Genomic DNA, 15,649 nt, shown 5'->3' on the forward strand with positions numbered 1-15,649 from the left:
CTGCAGACATTTTTAACCTCTTCCTCCTTCAATCTGAGGTTCCCACCTGCTTGAAGAAGACCACTATCATCCTGGTACCTACGAAATACAAGGTAACATGCCTTAATGACTACATGATGGTGGCTCTGATATCCACCATCATGAAGTGCTTCAAGAGATTGGTCATGGCACACATCATCTCCAGCCTCCCAAACAACCTCAACCCACTGCAATTTGCCTACTGCCAAAACAGGTCTATGGAGGACACCATCTCCCTGGCCCTACACTCACCTAAGGAGCATCTGGCAGTACAGACACCTACATTAGACTATTATTTATTGACTACAGTTCTACCTTCAATACTATAATTCCAAGTAAACTCATCACCAAAATCCGAGTCCTGGGACTCAACACCTCCCTCTGCAACTGAATTCTGGACTTCCTGACCAAGACACCACAATCAGTAAGGATAGGCAACAACACCTCTGCCATGATTATCCTCAACACTGGTGTCCCACAAGGCTGTGTCCTCTGCTCTCTACTCTATTCCATTGGAAGATGATCCATTGAAAATTACCAGTGCCTCTGCTTTCTCAGGAGACTAAAGAAATTTGGGATGTCCCTGCCGACCCTAACCAATTTTTAATCTATGCACTATAGAAAGCATCCTATCTGCATCCATCACAACTTGGTATGGAAATTGCTCTGTCCATGACCACAAGAAACTGCAGACAGTTGTGGACACAGCTTAGTACATCATGGAAAACAGCCTCCCTGCCATGGACTCTACATTTCTCACTGCTTCAGTGAAGCAGCAAGCATAATTAAAGACCCCACTCTCTTCTCCCCTCTCCCATCGGACAGAAGGCGCAAAAGCCTAAAAGCATGTACCACCAGGCTCAAGGACAGCTTCTACCCCACTATTATGAGACTATTGAATGGTTCCTTAGACCTCAGATGGACTCTTGACCTCACAATCTACCTCGTTATGACCTTGCACCTTATTGCCTACCTGCACTGCACTCTCTGTAGCTGTTACACTTTATTCTGCATTGTTATAGTTTTACCTTGTACTACCTTAATGCACTATGTAATGAATTGATCTGTATGAACGGTAAGCAAGACAAGCTTTTCACTGTACCTCGGTACATGCAACAATAATGAACCAATTCCAACATCAGAGCTAAAGTCCTCAGCAAAACCTGGCTAAATTTGTCCACCACAGTGAAGAGCATTATATAGCTGAACCATGGAACCAAAACCAAAACAAAACCAAAGCCTCAGCCTGGCTTTCTTGATTGTAAATGACTGTAATCTTTGCTTCTTTGGCAGAGGCTTTAAAATAATGCTGTCCCTTTAAGTAATATTCCCTGTATGGTGCAAAATATAAAGCTCTGACATTCAAAAATCAGACAAGGTCATTGCCAAAGGCCAAAAGCAGAAACAATTTAAACTTAAAAATATAAAAGTTTATTGATTCAACATGATAGCCAGCTGCAGCATTTAGTTGCCATTGTGACATCTGTGTGTCTCCAGCAGTTTAGGAAGTACATTTGTATTTTTAATGTTATGCAAGATGCACAACATTGGTGTTTTGAAATCCAACAGGCCCTTTTGCCAGCAACCACAGAAATAATAGATAAGTTCAGACCTTCCCTTATTTCTTCAGTTAAAAAAAAACCCTTCATTTCCACCATTTCCATCCACAATTTTCCTCTTGCAATTTGCTTCCTCTCACCACTACCCACCATATCCTACAAATAAAATGGATTGGTCCACAACTAGATGCACCTTTTGAAAGTTGTTGGTCACATTCTAACAGCAAAATGTAAATTCTTCATAGCTGTTATTGCCAGCTGAGTTTTAATCAATTTTACCAGTAGGTCTTTGGGGTTTTATCTGCTTAAAATACAAACTGGTTAAAACCTAAAACTTCAAGTTCCAGTTGTGCAAAAAAAGAAGTCTTCCGCCCAAATTAGTCACTCCAACCAAATTGGTTGTAAAAGGCACTGCTGCTACTCCTTTAGTCTGCCCTTGGTTACAGAAAACAAAACCAGCACTGAATTTTGTCAGATATTGTACCACCATAATGTAATATTAAAAGGTTTGAGATTACAATTAAACAAGCACCCAGCATTCAGATTCTTGATCAAGATCAGAGTTTGTTCGGATGTTTCAGTTAAGATCCAAGTTTAACTCCAGTGTTTCTCTTGTTCAGCACGTGTGAACTCTTGCCCCATGTTGACATAATGTTACCCAGAAACCAAACAGAAACCCTTTTATGAAGTTAGTGCAATGAATTAACATATTGCCTATCAGGTTTTCAGCCTTCAGACAGTGGTAAGGTTCTTAAGGTATTTATTTTTCTTGGACTGTAGGGTTTGTCATTAGGACCGTTAACTACAAAATAGATCAAGAAATAAAATAGACATGCAAGTGGTGTCAATGATGTAATGGGTAGAACTACTGCATCAGAATCAGGAGGAACTAGGCTGAAATCTCTCCCATTTAAAAAAAAATCAACATTTTTAAACCACATTTTTCAATATTGTACTCCATGTTGACACAAGAAACTGCAGATGCTGGAATCTGGAGCAAAAAATAAATTGCTGGAACTCAGTGGGTCAAGCAGCATTTGTGGAAGCGAAGAAAATCAGGACAGAGTGTAGGCAGAAGACAGCCAGTGACAGGAAGGAATGAAACAGAGGCTGGTGGACGATAGGTGGAACCAGAGAGGGGGAAAGAGGGAAAAGTGTTGGGCAGATGGATCCAGGTGGGGGAAGAGGAAGAACAGTGTTGCCACAGAGGCTGGTAGATGATGGTTGGAAACTTAAAACAAAATTCAGTAGATGGAACCAGGTGCGGGAAGGGTAGAGATAATTGCTGGTCAGTGATCAGTGGAACAACTTAAGGATGGACAGGGACTAAACAGCCCTTCCAGGCAAAGATTCACATGCACTTCTTCCAAAATGGTCTAGTGCATTCGGTGCTCACAATGTGGCCTCCTCTATATTGGCGAGACTAAGTGTAGGCTAGATGACCATTTTGCAGAGCACCTGCGCTCTATCCTTAACAGCCGTCTTGAGCTTCTGGTTGCACATCCCTTCAACTCCTTCCAATTTTCACACTGACCTCAGTCCTCAGCCTTCTCTACTGCCATGGCAAGGCCAAATGCAAACTAGAATAGCACCTATTTTTCGGTTGGAGTAGCCTACAGCCCCAATGATAGGAACATTTAATTATCCAATTTCAGGTAACCCACTCCCCCAGTGTTCCTTTCCCACTCCCAACAGTCCATCCAGAGTCTCTGTCCCCTTTGTCCATCCCTCCCCCCACCCCTTGTTACTTAGATGCATCGCCCTCCCCCACCTGGTTCTATCAGCACATCACCCAGATACCCATCTACGTGGATTTCTCCTCCCTTGGTTCACCTTTCCTTTTCCACCCATTCCACCTTCCCGTCATCCCTCCCTTATCTGGTTCCACCTACTAGCCTCTTGTCTCAGTTCTTCCTCCTCCCTACCAGGTTCCACTGATTACCTACCAGCCTCTATCTCACCCTTCCCTTTCACTTCCAAACACCACTCATCCTCCCTGTGCATTCTCTGTCCTGATGCAGGGCCTCGACCCAAAACGTCAATCATTCCCTTGCCTCCACAAATGCTGCTTGATCCACTGAGTTCTTCCAGCAGTTTACTTTTTGTACACCATGTTGTTTCCCACCCATTCCACTTATATCTGTTCCCTGGAAGCCTCTCTGCATCCTCATCATTTACATGTTACATTAGATTCCCCCATCCAAGTTACTGCCATAGATTGTGAACAGTTGGTTCCTAACCAGATTCATATGATAATTAAACATGGAGTATTCCTGATGGTGCTGAATCATACCATCAATAATCTTAAAAGCTTTAAGGCATTGTATCACAAAACAGCAGGACAATCTTTCATTTGTGGCAGACAAAAAGCAAATATAGTTACTCCATTCCAGAAAGTTCTACAGTTGATCTCAATTAACAATTGTTTCTTGGGGAGTTGCCAACAGACTTCAAATCATTTTTCAAACAAACAGAAACAGTAGACAGCCCTTTAACAAAAAAATATGGTTCAGGTACAGATTTTGAGCAGATTACTTTTCCTTATCAAAATCCCACATCATTTCAGGGTCAAATAAATTTTAATTTGAAGTTCCAGGACAACGAATCACAATTAAGACAGTTCTTCCTCTCATTATTACCAATCCTGTTCCAATGGATAATGGTTCCATAGCTGCAAACATGAATAATCTTGACACCTGCTTCCATAAAGGAATACCAACACATCTCCACTAAGGAACTAAGATGTTATTATCAGTCTTTCTGCTCATTACACAGTTTTGTTAAATAACCCCTGGTGAATGCACTACAGGTGACCCTGTGTTATGGGCTGAATTGTGATTTTCGGTAAGTAAAGCTGCGTCATCTGTGCATACATCAAGATAGTATATATAAAAAAATATACTTCCTTTCTCCCCCTACCGCACAGATTCTGTAAGAGCGAATTTTATTTTGTATTTCAAATTTTTGGGTGCTGATTTGTGAATTCTTTAAGGGCAAATTTGTGTTACCCAAACAACGATAACGCAGGGGTCACTTGTAAAGGTGAAATTTATTCTTCTAATAATCAAATCCATTCTTCAATACAAGATCCATAATCAAATAATTGTTTAAAAAGAACAATAATTCCAGGTAGTATACATCACACCTGTACGTTTCAGATGAAACACACTCTCCCAATAACTAAATTCATACTTTGTGTAAACCAGAGTAGTGGAATCCAAGATCAAATTGACGAGTTTACACCAGGAGTCAAACCCTCACATTTGGTTTGCAGCTAGCACCTTCTCTAGCCAATGCAACATGTTCACTAACAGGAATTGCTATAGCACTTAACAAGCCGGCCATTTACTTCTAAATGGCTTTTCAAAAATCTGTGCTGAACTTCTATCCCAATAAACATGAACACATGCACGACAGCATCTTCCTGTTATAGATTTCAAAGAAAATTCTTATACTTGCAACACATGCTAACCAACTGAGGCATGGATGATGAAAAAGCCAATCATGTATTCCACTTGGAGGATCTTTAACACTTCCTCTCCTGAAATAAAGACGGACTTCCAGGTCAGCATCGCCACCACCTTACTCAGGATCATCCTTTGTAGCAAAGTACAAATAGCAAATAATAGCACATACATCACAGCCAAGTAAAATCCTATTTTCATCAGAAGTCCAGATTGCTCCTTCTACAAAAAGGATTTGTTGTTTTGGTAATGCTCCTGTTCTAAAAATGTGACAGCGAAGAAAAGCACAACAAAGAGCCACAGAAAGGCAAATGTAACACTTAGAGATGCAAGTTTCCTAAAATATTTAAAAATTTGACAGATAAATTAAAATCATTTAATCTTGAGGGACTGACATCAACCTTGGATCAAGTGGTACTTTGTAAGAAAAAAATTTGTGACTTCCAAGACCAATCCTGACAATAAGCATGACACTTCAGTGCTCCACTGTCACTGTTTGCAGATTGAATAGCCTGCATGCCTAACAATCTTTGCCAGGTTAAAGTTTTAAAAAAGTACACACACATTAGGATGCCAATGGCATCACAAGGCCTAGACTTTCTCCTAACTGGTGGTCTCGACGTTGCCTTAAAAACTGATGTAGGAACACATGTGGAATGCACCAGAAACTATAATGACCTACTATTCCCATCACATGCAATGGGTTAAAATTGTGCACGCTCTCAGGATCTGTATTGGTTGTTTGCTCAAGGAGGTGGCAGAACCAACCCCCTCAAACAGTTCCAGCTTAATATCAGACTACTACTTCAAACAATTAAAATCAAATTTGCATTTTTTTTTCATTCCATAAACCTGGTTAACATCGTAATTCAGTGAAATGGTACACTGTTCTCTTGGGTAGTGCAAGAGGCATTTATACCTGATCAGCCTACAAGCAATAGCTATGCTGTCACAAGCTTAATGCTAAAAACAATCACATTTGTCAGTATTTAACTTACAACATTCCTGAGGTGATGCTGTTAACTAACTCTTGCTGTGCACACAATTAGCAAACTGGGATTCTGAAGTAACTACGCCATAATTGAAAGCACTCACCATTTATTTCATTTAAGCACTGAATGCACAGGTACACTACTTAGCGCTCAGGTTGCCTCCTTAAGAATAAAAGTGGTAATGATAGTCATTACAGCATTTTATATAGAGATGCATGATCAACAGTATTGCCACGCCCTTCCTGTTGCTGCACACTGCTCTGCCAAAAGCCTGGCATGAACCCCTGCCTTCTCCAGCAACAAACTACCCTATACTTTGGTGTCAAGAGGCTGTCTGCGAAGTGGCCGTTGGGTTGTCTGGGCCAAGCAGTGCACCTACTCAGCATGGAAATGTGTGCCTCATTGTTGCACACTGTCTGGTACAGCAAATGCAGACCATTGCTGGGGACAGGAAGCACCTGCTGCATGTGTTGACAGAATGCCGGGATCTGATTTCCCTCACTATCTCCTGTTGGATGCTTCTGTCTCTCCTTTGTTTTTGGCTACTCACCCAAAAAAATTGAGCTAGAAAACAGAAAATGCTGGAAATTCAGGTGAGGCAGCATCTGTATAAAGGAAAATGTTTCAGATGAAAGACACCATCAGAGCTAGGAAAGAGAAAACAAGGTTAGTTTTGAGTTGAAAGCTAGGGAATGATGCATAGGATAAAAGGAATCTCTCCAATAGGGTAAAGCCAGGGTTGTTGTGATAAACTCTTGGGGTCACCTGGTAGATTAACAAGTGAATTTACAAAGGAAACAAAGGAACATGTAAAAGCTAGAACATGCAGAGGGGAAGCCACGGTTAACAAAGACACCACCAGACATCTTTCCCTCCCAGCATTCCAAAGGGTTTGTTCCCTTCTTAATTCCTCAGTCCACTCTTCCATCTACAACAGCTATTCCTCTTCCCGTGCAACCTCAAGGGATGCAGCACCCATCCTTCTACCTCTTCTCACCATCCAGGAACTCAAACAGTTCTTTCAGGTGAAGCAGCAATCCACCTGCACTTCTTCAAATCTAGCATAATATATTCAGTGCTCACAATGTGGTCTCTTCTACAATGGAGAAAACATGTGCAGATACTATGATAGCTTTGCAGAGAACCAGTGTTCAATCTTCAAGGACAACCTGAGCTTCCAGTTACCTGCCACATTAATTCTCAATCCCACTCTAATCTGTGGGTCGGACTCTTCCACTGATCCAACAAGGACCAATGCAAGCTTGAGGAATTGACATCATCTTCTGCCAGGGAATGCTGCAGTCTTCCAGACTTGAAATTTAATTCAACATTTTCAGGTAATTCACTTTCTTCTTGCTGCAGGTGCACTTGCTCTCTCTGATTGCTTTATCAACAGTTCTGACAAAGCATTTTTGACCAAAAACATTAGCTTTACACAAGTGCTACCTGACCTGCTGAGTGTTTCTCACTTTTCTCTTTTCATTTCACAATTCCAGCTTCTACTCTTCTGCTTTTTTTAAAATTTCAATCCTCAAGCTCACACCACAATAGCATAGAGCAGGGAGGGCAGAGGTTTGCACCAGATTCTCAGCACAGCAGTACGAAGCCTGACTGAATGCCTTTGGAAGAACAGGGGAGTGCATACCTGTGAGTGCTGGAACTGGAGGACCATGAGCTCTGTAGCACCAAACAGGGTATCAGTATAAAGCATCTATGGAATACTGAGTATTGACTTCCTGTGCTAATGCTTCTGGGAATTTTGGAGTGGGGTGCGGTTTGGAAGTGTGGAAAACTTAAGGAATCATGGCACTGCTGCTTGTGGAAGGGATCAAAGACAGTTCTTGTTGTCAAAAAAAGAAAGTGTGACGTGGAAAGAGAAGCATGCAACTTACCTCACGTACACAGGGGCACATCGCATGCCACAAGTCAATTATCTCTGTTTAAAAAAAAGTGAATGCTGTTTATATTGTACCAACTATTAGAAGAATACATTTATTTCAAAATTGGAGGTCATATTGCAGGTGATTTAAGTATTAAATTTAGGTCACCTCAATAGAGTCACAAGAGGCTTGAAATCATCCAGAATAGACAGATCATTTATTTAGCAACCTTACCATTAGACTCAATATCCTCTCCACAGAGACTGCAGTATTTATAGCCTCTGCAAAATCCAATTTTTATTTTACAATGATTTCAACTGATAAAACAATCTCTTTTTAGACATTGATTTGAATTTTCAGAACAGCACAAGGTTTGGTTTGGGGATGGGGGTTTAAGAATCTATTAACATTAGTTGCAAACCAAATTCCTGCCAAAGTGTGTCAACATTAATAAGTCATACCTGAGTTAATAATTATATTTGTTTGGGAATAATATTAAATTCATACAAAAAAGGTCAAAAGTACAAAAAAACTCATGTCTTTTGCTACAGTTACAGGAATACAGACATTAACCTTCCATTATTAGCAATGGAGCAATCTTTTCATTGACTTGCAAGAGTTTGGCAAAATTGATATTTGTTGATTAAAATAAAACTAGAATTCTGCCATGGTCAAGTTTATACATCTTCAGGATACAAGGTATAACTGATGACCTTAAGTGTTAACTGTTTCTCTCCCCACAGGTACTGAATGACCTAAAGAGAAGTTTCAGCATTTTCTGTTATTTAGGGTAAGTGAGGGTTGTTTTCTTTGAAACAGGAGGCTGAAGGGAAACTAGGTTGAGGAATATGAAATTTGTGTATAAAACTGAGGAGTCCAGATAAACTAGAAAAAGCCTTTATTCTTTATCAGAGGAGTCAAAAACTAGGAGGAGGAATAGATTTAAAGTAATGGGAAGGATTAAGGGGAAAATGAGGAAACAATTTTCACTCAGTATGATAGGGGTGCTTGAAACTCGGTGCTCGAAAAGTGAGAGACAAAAATGCTTACTGTATTTAAACAGTACTTGCATATGTACTTGAAGAAAGGTGACCTGCAAGATTATCTATTAAGCTGGAAAACACTTTCAACTGTCACAGAGGTGATGGCCCAAGTGGCCTCCTTGTGCATTATATATTTTCTACAAGTCACATAAAGTTTAATTTGTGCAGTGAAAAGAAATCTTTCTATTATCCCTTTCTTTATTTCTGCCTTTGCCACCATCCATGCTGACACTCAGCCTCTTTGACACCAGTGAATATCCTCATGCATCAGGCTGGACAGCTATTGCACCTATGCAAGGCACCGCAGTCAAGCTTGATTTTGTTTCTGCAAGTACATTTCATTCAGATGCCTGGATAATAAACACGGGTAGTGCATCTCCAAGTCACAGAGCCAATTGCAATTCCTTTACTATCCAAACACTGGTTGGAATTTTTCTTTTGCTAACCCAATTTAATGGATTGGCCCAGTAGGTCAAGGGAAATTCCACTAGACAGTTGAATCTTTTCAGTCTGACTGACACCAGTAGATATCAGACAGCCCAGCAATGAATCCTTCACTGTGATGCAGCTTTCCCATATTCCTAGTGTATATGTATGTGTATATATATATATATATATATATATATACACACACACACACACACACACACACACACACATATATATATATATACATACATACACACACACATACATATATATGTATGGATTAATTAATGTGGTAGGTAACAGATCAATAATTAAATTTGATTGCATCATGAAGACTAGAAATACGACTCTTTACTCAGCTCATACAAATGTTGATAATATAGGTCAAGTTTATCAGACTCTACAAAAGGTATCGGTAATGATCAGGCCCATGCAATTTCATGATTTTTAAAACAAAAACTAAAAGTATTCTTTGTCAAAGTAATGGAAAGCAGTTTTTAACAATTAAAAGAAAACATTACATGGCTCTCTGCAGAATGATTTTACTTTTGGTGGGTAGAGTAGCATTAATAAACATGTAGCTTTTCTAAAATTTGTCCTGATAATCAAAGTTTATTTTTAAAAAATGGCTTAAGAAATGCATATATGACCTCAGTGATTTTTAATATCTTAAACATGACTCAAGGCTACAGTAATTCTAATGCATTCTTTGAGTTACAGTCAATGGGAATGTAGTGAATGCAATTTATCTAGATTCCAAAAGACCTTCCAAAATGCATCTCATAATAGGCTAATAAAGTTGAAAAATGTGGAGTCAACAGAATGGATGGTTCATTGGTTCCAAAACAGAAAGGGTGGCTGTTCAGAGGAGGAAAGTGGATGATGGCATTCCACAAGAATCCATGCTGCAACCACTGCTGTTTACAACTTATTTTACTTATTTAGATGTTGGAATCAAAATCTTAATTGATACCAAATAAAGATGAGGAAAATCACAACAAGTTACAAGGAGGACAATAAATATGCAGAATTATTGGCAAATGTTCAACACAAATGCAAGGGAGTATACTTTAGTAGAAAGAGGTAATTTTTTTTTATTTAGAAGCTGCGAGACCTGATAGGGTAGAGAAACCAAGAGATCTTGGAGTACTAATACAGCAGTCATCAGAAGTTGCACTTCATGAGCCAGAAGCATAATAATAAAAAACAAAACACTTGGGTTTATTTCTAGACAAATTGAAAACCTGGGAAGTTATAATAAAGCTGCATCAAACTTTGAGTCAATCACATTTAGACAACTGCATACAGTTCTGGTTGCCATATGATCAGAAGAATAAAGACACTGTAGAGAAGATTTACAAGGATAATACAAAAAAAATCAAAGCTATACCTATCAGAAAAAGATGAACAGACTGGGCTTCTTTTCTCTGAGCAAGGGTGACAGAGGGAAACCTAATAGTGGCAAGATGTGGAACTTACTACCATAGAGTGATTGAAACAATGGTAGGAGGTAGGGCATGCATGAAGGAAAAAGTAGAAGTTTACACTCATGGAAAAAACAGGAGGTGGCTTGAGTGGAGCATAAATGCCAACATTGATTGGTTGGGCCCAATGGCCTGTTTTGTACTATACATCAGATGCATTTCTTATTGTGTTAGTAAATAATCTGGTGCAAACTGAACAAGTATTTTAAACAAAAAAGTAGGTATATGGTGGTTAGTCCAACAGATTGCAATTCAGAGACCTAAACTAATAACTCAGAGAATAGAAGTTTAAACTGCACTACAGCAGTATGAAAATTTGCATTTAGGATTGAAATTACTATAAGTGGACACAAAGCTTTCAGACAATTGTAATGTCATAAAACATGTTCATTTTTATTTCACTCGCTTTTAGATCACAGCAATCAAATATCCCTCCAATCACACTTGGCACTCTGGCAACCTTCAAGCATAGTAATACCTGCAGAATCAGGCCATTCAGGCCCTCAGATCTATTCCACCATTCAGCATCCTGAGTGATCCTCCACCTCAACTCAATTTCCCAACCATATCCCTAAAACAAAAAGGCTGAGACTCCAGGTTACAGAATTCCAAAGAGTCACCACTCTGAGTAAAGAAATATTTCCTCATTTTTTCCACTACTTAAAAAGTCAGCACTTGCTTTTTTTGTTGCTAGTAATGGGCAATCTAATTTTTCAGCCACCTAGTCCAAAATTGCTTATTTCCATAATTGGATTCAACAGCCGATTGTGCAACACTCAATTTCACCATCTCAATGTGCTCTTTAAATTTATTTCCTACTTATTTTCCGCATTGAACACGTAGCAATAATAGACGTTCATTATGGTTTACATTCCAGTTTCCATAACATTTGAATTCTCTGATAACCAGGCACCTCTCACCAGTGAGCAACGAAACCAACCACAGGCATACCCTTTTCTTGAAATTAACTGCCGTCACTGAGGATTTGGATTGGATGCTGCAACGAGATGGGTGTTTTCGCGACAGTGGAAGAATGCTGGGGGAAAGTTTAAAAATAAACGCCACTGCTCCAGAACAATTTACAATTGTGGACATTTTTTTTGCAAAACCATGAGTCATGTTCCGGTTGCATTTTATGCAAGCGACATGAACCATAACTGCTGGCTATCAATACACTTCCTACTCCTCCCAGATCACTGATGAGTTGACCTTAACTCTTAATGAATGAACTGCACCTTATTGGCGGGGTTTAAAGGTAGAGAGGCGTGTCTAAACTGACGTTGCCTATTGGTGATTTGCAGTCACGTGGTACATCTGCTGTTCCGTAGTCAGCCAACGACTACGTTGCCTTGTTTCGAAACAGAAGCCGACACATTTCCACTCATTTAGGGCTAAACCCGGGTAAAGCTGCTTATTATCCAACAGCGAAGCAGCCACTGGTGGACACGTGTTGCCCTGCAAAGGGGCCCGGTGGGTCTCAATGCTACCTGGAATAATTCACCAAGCTCCTTGGTTGGGGGCCACAACGTTCTAAAGAGCCGCACTTCCTCTGGCATTTAATAATTTGATGGTACTCACGGCAGTTGTCCTCATCACTGTTGTCCATACAGTCGTCGTCTCCATCGCAGCGCCAGAGTAACGAGATGCACCGATTGTTCCTGCATTGAAATTGACCCACGTCACAGTGCAGCCGAGTACCTGAACAGCAGGGAAACTCGGCTTTTATTTACACGGTTTAACATTGCAAAATAAAACAAAAACCCAACTGTAGTAATGCAAAATACAGGATGTGCGCCCTGCACCTTAGAGCTTCCGCCAAAAGTGGCTCCTGGTACGGCAATAAGATCTTAAATGATTTATTAGCAGCATTGCCATACCAGAAAATAGCAAGTCCTGTTCGACAGTTATAATTCCAAAAAACTGCAAGAATGTTAATGTACCAAAATGTTTTAAAAACAAAAAAAAACTGGCATTGAATCGGATGCGCGTTTACATATAACGCTTTGGCAGGAGAGAATACGGATGAAAATCAATATCCTTCGGCTTGCCGTTTTATTTCAACTCCCTAAACACCATCACATTCAATGAACTGGAATGAAAATATAACCCACCATTGTCAATTACAAAATACTTGTTAAGATTTGTTTTTAAAAATACAAGTACTAACCTTCAACCACGTGCAAATTCAATAATAACAACGCGAACGAAAGAATCCACATTGTCTCTTTCGCTCATCCCCTGATGCTGCAACCTCTCGCCCTAAATATCACGGTTCTCTGTAGGAGCGAAGCCAAACGGCAGCTCCCGACGTAAGACTTAGAAGGAGGAACGTAAAGTTAAGCGCAATCACATCACAACCCCCTATTTCGCAGCAGGAGCGCATGTTAAACGAACGGGAACACATAAATGCAAAGGGATCGAACAACAAAATTCAGTGGGATGTTAACTGCCTCCCCATACCCATTCTGAGTCCAATGTTTGTGGGTGTAATTTAAATGCGCATCGAAGGCATTTGATAAAATTCCTATGTGAGAATATTACTTGCATTTGAATCTCATGGAATAGAAGGCAAATTACTGACCCAATAAGGAAATTAACTTGATTGTTCGCGACCTCAAATGATATGTTTAAGAGGTATAACTATTCACCAGACACCCGTACGATGAAATAGAAGCCCACATTCCAAGTTTGCAGGCCACACAAAGCTAGGGGGCATTGCAGGTGGATGTAAATAGAAGTACTGCAATACAAAGAGATATTAATAGATTAGGCAAGTAGCCAAAATTGTGACAAATTGACTTCGATGTTGCCAAAAAAGAGGCCTTATATTTTGGACTTAAGTTATTTTAAAATGTTCAAAAGATAGGAACTGCAAACCATTGAGTACATGCACAGAATTCTTTCAAATGCTATAGCTCGGTGCAAGATAATGAAAAAGGTTGATGAAATGTCAGCCTTTACATCCAGAGCACTGGGAGAAAATAAATTATTTCCTGCTGTATAAATCCAGCAGTTTGAGGAGGAAGTTCTTCAGCCAAGGGTGGTAAATCTAGGAATTTGTTGCCACAGAAGGCTGTGGGGTCCAAGTCATTGGGTATATTTAAGGCAGAGATTGATTGGTAAGGGGGTTAAGGGTTATGGGAAGAAGGTGGGAGAACGGTGTTGAAAAAATAAATCAGCCATGATTGAATGGCAGAGCAGACTGGATGGACAAATGGCCTAGTTCTGCTCCTATATTTTACAGCCTTAATGATAATTCTGGACACTACATCTTGCTTAATATATTGACCTTGGAGAGAGTGCAGTGTCAAGAAAAGTGATAATAGGCTCAAAGTGTTAATTACATTGAAAGATTACATAAATTAAAAGTTTGCAGGCCCTGGAGTTTACAAGGTTAAAGGGAAATTTGATGGAATGGGAATTAATATGTTTGACATATATATTTCTGGAGAGACAAGAGATTGCAAATGTTGGAATCTGGAGCAAATAAAGAAGCTGCTGGAGGAACTCAGCAGGTCAGGCAGCATTTGTGGAGGGAAACGGGCAGTCAACATTTCAGGTCGAGACCCTTCACCTGGACTGAAAGAGTAGAGGGAAGATAGCCACTATAAAGATGTGAGGGGGAGATGTGGGGCAAGAACTGGGAAGCAATAGGTGGATCCAGGTGAGGAAAGGTTGATTGGCAGATGGTCGGGTGGGGGAAGCAGTAGAGGCTGGGAGATGATATATGGAGGTCACAATGGGCTACAGATTATGGAATTTGATAAGAAAGGAAGTTGAAGAGGAACCAATTAAGTATAGTGAGCAAATGGGAAAAGTGTGTGGAAGATGGAGTAGGTGGGAAAAGAAACTAGGAGATGGAAGGTCTGGGGTTTTAGCTTGAAAAGAAGGAAATGAGGCCCTGGGTGGATTAGGAGAAAGGGACAGAGGGGGAGTGGGTTCCCTGAACATTAGAGAATTCAATGTTCATGCCATCAGGTTGCAGTCTACCCAGGCAAAATATGAGGTGGTGTTCTTCCAGACTGCATTTGGCCTCACCCAGGCGGTAGAGGAAGCGGAGGACAGACAGATCCATTGGGAATGGGGAGGGGAATTAAAATGGCTTGCAACCAGGGGCGCCAGATGACCATGAAAGACAGAATGCAGGTGCTCAGCAAAGCAGTCACCAAGTCAGCGCTTGGTCTCACTGATGTATTTATTTCTACTGGTTCATCTATATTTGAAACATCAAATCCAGACTATTTCCACAATTTTGCAAACACTTCCAGATGCCAAGGTGATAAGAGTTTGGAAGTCTCTCCATTAACAGCAATTGATCTTGGATCAATTGTTCATTTTAAATCTAAGATTGATAGATTTTTGTTAACCAATGATATACAAAGCTGGGATTCTAAATTTAATCAAGGTATTAGCAAGATGCAAAATGATCAGTGAGGCATGTGCCCAGACAATGCATCTGAGGAAGCAAAATGCCCTAATCCTGACCACTTTCAACACCCCCAAATATGATGGCCATTCCTCCTGAAAATACTAGTCAAGATGTTGACTAAGTTTGCAATCAAGCTCTGATTTGCTGCTCACCAATCCCCTTAGCAAGTAGCCCTTCCTCATTCTATTATTCTAGACAACTCTTCCTGCTTAAAAATGTGCTTGTGTTAACTCAATTTCTAAGAAAGGATGATTTAACCTACCTTTCCAAGTTCTCTGTTGATTTACGTCAGTGTTTTATGAAGTTCAGGACAACGTTATTATTGTAAGTTAGCCCAGAAATTAAAAGTTA

At 40.1% G+C, this 15,649-nt stretch overlaps 1 protein-coding gene across 6 annotated transcripts in view; it reads right to left on the reverse strand.

Moving 5' to 3' along the window:
* lrp8 (low density lipoprotein receptor-related protein 8, apolipoprotein e receptor) overlaps positions 1-13,248 on the reverse strand; it is a 77,618-nt gene extending 64,370 nt beyond the window's left edge. For 2 of the 6 annotated variants that reach the window (XM_052011604.1, XM_052011601.1), the window contains exons 1-2: positions 13,037-13,206; positions 12,448-12,567 (exon numbers count right to left, since the gene is read on the reverse strand). In XM_052011604.1, the coding sequence (XP_051867564.1) occupies positions 12,448-12,567; positions 13,037-13,088 (172 nt within the window). In that variant the 5' untranslated portion in view covers positions 13,089-13,206. Of the gene's footprint in view, positions 1-11,789; positions 12,020-12,447; positions 12,568-13,036 lie in introns of those variants that run through there. The other 4 variants (XM_052011603.1, XM_052011600.1, XM_052011605.1 and 1 more) reach the window with 3 other exon arrangements.
* Between the last annotated feature and the right edge of the window lie 2,401 nt (positions 13,249-15,649).

This window comes from Pristis pectinata, chromosome 3 (genome assembly GCF_009764475.1).
Source record: "Pristis pectinata isolate sPriPec2 chromosome 3, sPriPec2.1.pri, whole genome shotgun sequence".
NCBI lineage: Eukaryota > Metazoa > Chordata > Chondrichthyes > Rhinopristiformes > Pristidae > Pristis > Pristis pectinata.